At 42.9% G+C, this 7,690-nt stretch overlaps 3 protein-coding genes across 3 annotated transcripts in view; 2 read left to right on the top strand and 1 right to left on the bottom strand.

Annotated features, from left to right (window-relative positions):
• PLEK2 (pleckstrin 2) overlaps positions 1–2,297 on the top strand; it is a 9,296-nt gene extending 6,999 nt beyond the window's left edge. Inside the window, exons 7-9 of the mRNA XM_010007688.1 lie at positions 327–410; positions 1,550–1,628; positions 2,093–2,297. Coding sequence (XP_010005990.1) covers positions 327–410; positions 1,550–1,628; positions 2,093–2,220 — 291 coding nt within the window. The 3' untranslated portion in view covers positions 2,221–2,297. The remainder of the gene's footprint in view (positions 1–326; positions 411–1,549; positions 1,629–2,092) is intronic.
• A 1,945-nt stretch (positions 2,298–4,242) lies between these two features.
• On the bottom strand, positions 4,243–5,891 carry LOC104397683 (galectin-related protein A-like). The gene is made up of 3 exons (XM_010007687.1): positions 5,809–5,891; positions 4,892–5,066; positions 4,243–4,540 (listed from the first exon to the last, which is right to left on the bottom strand). Exons 1-3 carry the CDS (start codon positions 5,850–5,852, stop codon positions 4,397–4,399), a joined length of 363 nt encoding a protein of 120 aa, XP_010005989.1. The 5' UTR covers positions 5,853–5,891; the 3' UTR covers positions 4,243–4,396.
• A 302-nt stretch (positions 5,892–6,193) lies between these two features.
• ZFYVE26 (zinc finger, FYVE domain containing 26) overlaps positions 6,194–7,690 on the top strand; it is a 54,369-nt gene continuing 52,872 nt past the window's right edge. The window contains exon 1 of the mRNA XM_010007731.1: positions 6,194–6,273. Coding sequence (XP_010006033.1) covers positions 6,194–6,273 — 80 coding nt within the window. The remainder of the gene's footprint in view (positions 6,274–7,690) is intronic.

The raw sequence follows: 7,690 nt of genomic DNA, 5'->3' as shown, positions 1-7,690 counted from the left end.
CCTGACATAATCCCCTCAGCCCAGGCACAGCATGGGTTTTTAATTCAAGACCCTTGTTTATTCTGAAATTAAGAGCAGGAATCAGGTATGTAATCACTCGGTCCTGTTATTCTGCTTTCTTGGTTCTCAGCACAAGTAAGGGAGAGAGGAGGGAATTATGAAGGTATGAAGAAGGATGTTAAGCAGAAAATCCTGGGAGTTACTACGTTGTCAGAAAAGATTTTTTTTCTCTGCTGTCTTCAAAACTGCTCATTTCAGAACCTGCAGAAAAATGGCTGTTGCAGGAGGTATTTATTGGTGGTAACTTTAATTTTTCTGTTTTGTAGGGGCACAAGAGGAAAAACTGGAAGGTGAGGAGATTTGTTTTGAGAGCTGATCCTGCTTTTTTGCACTACTATGACCCCACTAAGGTATGTGATTGGGGAGTTACTACCTCCCGAAAGCTTCTTACAGATCTAAACATTATAATGAAAACACAATTATGGTGTGTTGCATCCAAATCCCACCCAAAAATTGCTCTCACCCAAATCTCTTTCTGGGTTCCACTATCCATTTCCTGGGGAATAAAACTTCTCTAGCCTTACCCTGGGAGGTTGTCCTTGTAGGATTTTCTATCCCTGCATCTTTCCTCCTGTCTTTTACCCAGACAGATTCCTTTTCCTTAGCCAATGGGCAGCAGGGTTCTTGGGATTAATCTTTTGCTGTATCCACACAGTCTGGGACCATGCAAGGATTCTTCTTGAGCTATGATCTTTCTGGGCTGACATCCCACCACTTGAGGGTCATGCTGCTACTGGGATTTTTTATGTTCTTATTGCAACATTGAATAGGGTCTCCTTGATGCCAAAGTATTTATAGGAATTTCTGCTACTCCATTTTAAACTCGCTCAGGAAATAGTAGAATTTATCTTCATGGATGTGATAATCAGTGTGAGCAACCTAGAAGGGCATGTAGATACATCAGCCCCAGATGCACAGGACTTGTATAGAAATGCTTCATGTAACTCTGAAAGAAAACACAAACAACATAACAGTGAAAGGAGCTTATGGAGCTGGTTCACTTTTTGTTTCCTGTTTCACTGGGTTTTTTTGGGGTTTTTTTTCACTGCAACTTGCCCTTCTGATGCTATAAACTCAACCTGCAGAACCTGAAGATCAGACAAGAGAAAAAGCCAACTAGTGAAAACAGTCATTTTTTTTCCCATACAGTCTCAGAGAAAAGCAGTAAGCTAAAAACTTGCAGAAATATACATATTAATATGGTTTGTTATTGATTAGGCTGTATATAAGTTTCAGATGTGGTTGTCAGCCTACCCCTATGCTTTTAATTTATCTCCACCATTGCCAGCTCCTTCAGAGAAACATCTTGAGACTGAAACAACATAATAATATATTTGTTTACATGTCCTAATTGACTCCTCTTGTGACAGAGATGTTTTGTATCTGGAAGAACTGGCATTACACCTCCACCCTCACCAAAATAATTTATGTGGAAATTATTCTAATGATGGTATTTTCCAGATAAGCCTCCTTACTTTTTTATTTGCAGGAAGAAAACAGGCCAGTGGGTGGATTTTCTCTTCGTGGCTGTCTTGTCTCAGCTCTGGAGGACAACGGAGTCCCAGCAGGTAAGCATAAGTCTTTAAACTTCCATACATACATATTTATGCCATAGCAATATGGCCTTTAGGTGGGTTTGTGTGTATGCCTGGCTGTATGCAGTAGGCTGGCCTTCCCTCTCCCCTTGCAAACAAGGGAAGAGGCGTGGCATGAAAAATCACCGTACTGCTGGGCTGTTCATACCAGAGGGGATTTTCTTCTAGCATAACTTCCTCATATCTTGGGTCTTCCCTTTTTTACGGGCTTTTCTTGGTCAGATGAATTCTGAGAGTCTTAAGACACTGATTAATAGTCTAGAGTTAACAGACAAAGAGGAAACACCTTCTTTTTGAGTGTTGTATAACTCAAAGTCTTGAGGTCTGATACCCTAATTCACTAAATTGAAATTCTTCCCTATGAAGGTTAACATCTGCCATGAAGGATTCCTCCGTGCACCTTCCTGATCTGTCTTTTTTTTTTTTTTCCTCTGCAGGAGTGAAGGGCAATGTGCAAGGCAACCTCTTCAAAATCATCACCAAAAATGACATTCATTATTATATCCAGGCCAGCTCCAAGACAGAGCGAGCACAGTGGATTGAGGCAATCAAACCACTGACATGAGCAAGGTGGACTCCATGCCACATGACAAGTCACATTTGTGATGAAGCTTCCTGCTGTCGTTGTCTGGGAGTGTTGGTTTTTCCCTTTGATAGTCTATTTTTGTTATTTGTATCGCCATAGCACCTAGCAACTTCTGGCAGACCAGCATCCAAGATGCCTAGGAGTCATGTAGATTCACAATGATTCCCCACCAAGACCTTACCATCTAACCAAGAGAAAAAAGACAACAGGTGGATGGACACAGACAAACAAGACTTTACAAGGAAACAATGAGATATAATGTTCCAAGATGGAGCATCTTTTGTACAAGTATTCAGTCTGTATCTGACAGATCCAGGTTGTGCTTTATCCTAAAGCAGAAATGTCTTGCTCCTTTCCCCTTTATAAAGGGGCTCATAAACTTAATTAGTTAAGACTGATTGAATCCAAGTAATGAAAGGTCCTGGTGTCTGAGGCTGCCTTTCGTGATATACCACAACAGTCTTGTGCTAAGCAACAATCCAGCTGCCAGGATAATCACTAATGTGAAACAAACCAGGGGTCTGTCTGTCCGCCTGTCTGCTCTATCATTTGGTTCTCTGTTAGGCTGGAAAAGACCTAAGGATCCTCCTCTCCAGTATATAGATTATTCTTGTGCTGGTAATAGCCCACAGCAGCACAGGATCCTGAATATCAAATCAGACCAGTGGCAGCTATTCCAGACAATTGCTGGTGATTAATATATTTGAATAAATCACACAGCCATAAAAGCAAGACTTTTCCTCCGGATCATGACCTTAAGTCCATTCATGTGGAGCACCATTGGGACTTACAACTTTAACGGCAGTTCTGACTATTGCTTTTTTATTTTAAGCCATACATTTTTCCATTTTTTGTCTAGTAAACTTGACTTTGATACCATTAAAGATTTAAAAAAGTTCCATTCATTTGAATCTCCTCTGCTCTTTAGACATGATTTTCTTCAGCGGGCAGCTAGAGTATATAAAAATAATGGTTTCACACACAATTAATTTAGATTTATAAAGAAACAGAGACATTCTCCACAATACCATAGGGTAGAATGTAATGTATGAGAGGATTTCAACACCCAACCAGCCTGCTGTGATATGCTATTTTCATAAAATTCTTTGTGTTATCTGAGTTCTTGTATCTGACAGCCAGACTCTGCAGCACCTCCAAAAGCCCTCTGAACACAGCATGCTATATATTTTCCCTGAAGTCACACAGGAATTTGATAGCCCTCTGTCCATGGAACCACGTCTTTGCAGATGTTTTGTTCCCCAAGTTAAGTACTGAAAAAGAAAGTCTCTTTATCTAAAGACTTTTCCCTTCGTCCTATGTTATAAGTGAGCAATCATAACAGAGCCAAAGGCAGCAGCTATGATAAATGCTTATATACGTATTAGAACAGCCATGTATTTAGGACTTTTTTCTAAATCTACAGTGAAATAACAGCACAACATTCACATGCATTCAAATACTTAACAGAGCTGGTAAAGAAGTTTGCCAGCAAAGTTGGAGTTTTAATTAGAAACAAGAACAGGCAATGCTGTTTCAGCTACAGATACCATTCCTAAGGCTGGTCCAGAGGAGACTGAAGAACCCTTCCAACTCAAAAGAATGCTACCTGCAAGAGACAGGGATGGTGGTAAGGCATTTATTGCACAAATGGCTTTGTGCTGGCTGAGCAGAGCTTCCAGGAAAAGCAATTCCCTCCTGCTAACTTAAGCCTTGCTGGGGCCCACCAGACTCCCTTATTCACTTACAATGAAATCTTCTGCTTCTCTTTTCTCAGCCCCACCACTGGGATACTGCCCAGTTCTTGTCACAAGGGTAACAGCCACCTCACCACAGAGGACTGACCTCCACCAGCTGGCATGCCTAGGGGCTAGGGGACCACGAGGATGTGAAATACTTCAGAGCATCTTAAATCTTGCAGTTTGAGAAGCCAAGAGATTATCTCAGCAAAGGCCTTTGGATTTATGGGGACCAGCCATAGCTCTGCAATTGCTAAGTGTCTATGAGAAAATAAGTGTGTGTTTCAAATACATCAGAAAATGAAAAATGTACAGTTGCCACTCTCCAGAATCATCCAGGGGAAAAAGATAAAGCATTTATCAGACAGGAGAAAGTACATTTGCTTCTGTCCTCTGGTGATTTTGTGGTCTCCTTTTTTTCAAGCTACTTTGGTAAGCTTGATGTCCCCTGTGATCTGCAAAGCTTTCACCAAGTTCAGGGGCTGAATGCGGTGGGTGAAGTCACAGAGCTGCCGTCCGTCAAGCAAGACCCGTATTTGCTGGTGTTCGCATAGGAGCTCCATCTGCAATGAACAAGGGCAGGGGATGGTGTTGGAGATAAGCAGCAGAGCTGATTTCATCAGCATGGACTGAGAACACCATGTGATGGGGACAGTGAAGCACAAAGTCTACCGGTTCTTCTGAAGTACCCCTAATAAATAATCTACTCTCTGCTGAGATCATACTGTAAAGTTCCTTATAGTGAGTTCTCTCACTAAGACTAGAGAAAGGAATGGTTCTCTCTCATGGGGGCTTAAACTGTTGCTTTCTTTGCCATACTAGAGCAGTTAACCTGTCAATTTCAATAGTTAGCTAGGTCTTCAGGCTTTCTCCCCGCCTTTTCTCCACCTTAATCATAGTACCCCCAAGATTACCTTAAATGTGTCACCTGCCGTAAACGGGAAGTAAGGAATAGTTTTCTCTTCTCTTCCCCATTTCCCAGCAATTCGTGCATTTCGTGTGATGGACTTGTCACTAAAGTTAACTGTAAATAACAGCCCAACATCTTTGTTTGCATCCACTGGATCGCAGAGCAGAGTCACTGAAAAGCTGAAAAAAACCAAATTACTGGGACTTTCAGAAATGTGAAAGGACACAGTGAGCACAGCAGAAGCATGTAGAGATTAGAGACAGTTATTGGTTTCTTGTCAGACTGGAACATGGGACTCCTATAGGGACTGTGCATAGGCAGAAAGAGATGGGAACAGGTTGGTCTTTGTTTCTCCTCCAGTTTCTGGTAGGATGCTACTGACTTCTGATGTTGCTTTCCCTCTCTTGTGAATGGAATCAAACATTTGTGGGTGAGCTGATTCCAATTTGTATCATAAAAAAGGTTGTGGAAAACTCTTTGGCAGTGTTAATTGCACTGTAGTGGATCATTGCAGATGCAAAGAAAACAATGAACCTGCACCTCCTGTGACAAAACCACTGGTTTTCAAATGGTGTTGATTCCAGCCCCCAGCAGACAAACAAGTCAAAGCCAGGTTCAAAATGGCACCTCTTCCTGGAGGAGAATTGCCCATTGTGTGCTCCCTCTGATTTACATTAAATAAGGTCAAGGACTAGAAAACCCTGGCAGGGCAGATGGAGGGTCCAAACAGTGATGTCACCCAAGGTCTCACGCTTTTAATTTCAATCTAAGAGCAGGAAAATTAAATAGAGCTATAAATTATTAATCTGTATTACTTTCTTCCTCTCAAAGAGCCCAGACCCTCTAGAAAACATTTTAATTTAGAAGACAGGTGGGAACATGTATGGCAGGGGGGAAGCCCCTACCAGCCCCTTCACCTACCTCTTGGGGTTGGAATGTACCACCCCTATGACTGTGAGTTTCATGGAGGGTCTCAGGCCACCTTTAATTTCACCAACATATTGCTCCACCTGCAGGGAACAGTGAAAACTCATATAACTTCATTATATTTTCACTCATGCAAATGAACATACAAATATTTCCAGCCTAAAATACTTTTTGCGCTTTTAGTATAAATTCTGCCTGTTCTAGTATGCTACTGGAGTGAGAGGGCCACCAGAAGAGAAGGGCTGGCAGCCAGGTGCTGGCTGCCTGACAGGAGGGCTGGCTGGCTCCAGTGGGCATTCTGGCCAAGCCGGACCCCAGTAAGAAGAGTGGCCACTGCTGGTGCTCCAGCTGACCCACCAGTGTGACTGACGACCCTGACATGAGGCAGATGTCAGGTGGCTCTGGGAACAGCCACCACCAGCTTCAGGTGAGGGATGCCACTCCCCAGGACCAGAGCAGGTACTGCAGGCTCTGAGGATGCAGCTTCCCACATCTCCTTAAGCGAGAGGTCCCAGGTAGCTGTCCTCCACCACAAGAGCACGAAGCCAGCACAGATGCTGGCCCACTGCTGCATGTTGACAGAAGTGCAGCCGTGTCCTCACAGGTCATCTCACTCACACCTGTCCCCATCATTTTTTCAAAGCCAGAAAATGGCTTCTCCATGGATCTGCTTTCGTCCCATCCACAGAGGCCTGTAGTTGCACACTCCAACCAAAGACTAGAGCCACATTCACTTGCTTCAAGTAATTCTTTAGCAGCTTAGATGGTCAGTGGAAAAACTAATGCAGGCAATGGTCGACATGGGAAAATAAGAGAGAGTTTAGGAATAAGTGATAGGGATATTTTGAGACTTCAGTTTGAGAAATGGCTTTAAAATGTAAATGTCAGAGTACTGCACTGTAGCATCTAATCACTCTCTGTGCAGAGTCAGTTGGACAGAAGCTGCTCCAAACCACTAAGTGTTATAAACAATTTGCCTAACACTGATAAAATTCTGAGGCAATGCACAGCAGACCCTCTTTTAGATAAAAAGAGCTTTATCATTCCAGTGTTCTATGGTAAAAATGCAGACATTTTTTTGCTAGAAGACCTGCACAACATACGCATGGTTTAGTATTTTGACTGTGGAAAGCACTACATAGGTAAGGAAACCCACAAGCTCCCTTCACAGCAAATGGGCTTCCATTCAAGTGTGAGTTGCTACAGGTATTTCATATTTATTTTTAAATTTTGGAAAACGTAACCAATTATAGATTTTTAAATTACTGGATGCCAGCCTGCTTAATGGAAACACAAATTCAGGATTAAAAATGTTTTGCCTATACTCCATTTCCTAATTTCAGTATACCAGTTATACCTTCTGCTAAGATGACCTTAAGCAGTTTATTTTCCCACCTTGATATTTATACGCAGTCACCTTTACAGCTCCACAAATTAATAAATCTCTAATTCCTTACAAGCCTAATATTAGAAGAAATTAATTTAAAAAAAATATTAAAAATGCCAGCACTACTTGTGGTTGCTAGTCATGTACATTTACCCTGGCAGGAGTGGGCAGGTGCCTCCAGCAGGTACATTTTGAGCTTCTACTACGAAAGAAAGGCATCAAGCACCTGAAGTGTCTCAGTCGAGGAAGCAGCCAGCTCCTCAAGTTAGGATTCTGACCGCTAAGAGGTCCTTTAAACAGGGCAAAGCAATTAGAAAGCGGCTAATAAGCAGAAGGGATGCCGGGGGGTCCCAGCTTGTGCACAGGGCCGCAGCCCCCCCCCCGGTGCTCCCTGGGGTGTCTCGCCCACTCACTCTGGGACGCCTCTCCTCGCCCATCACCGCTCTGCCCCGCAGCCCCGAGGGTCGGTTTGCTGTGCCCCGGCAGCCG

Source organism: Chaetura pelagica, unplaced genomic scaffold (assembly GCF_000747805.2).
Source record: "Chaetura pelagica isolate M959 unplaced genomic scaffold, ChaPel_1.0 scaffold70, whole genome shotgun sequence".
Classification (NCBI taxonomy): domain Eukaryota; kingdom Metazoa; phylum Chordata; class Aves; order Apodiformes; family Apodidae; genus Chaetura; species Chaetura pelagica.
The sequence above is the reverse complement of the archived record's forward strand: the minus strand, read 5'-3'. Positions and strand labels throughout refer to the sequence as shown.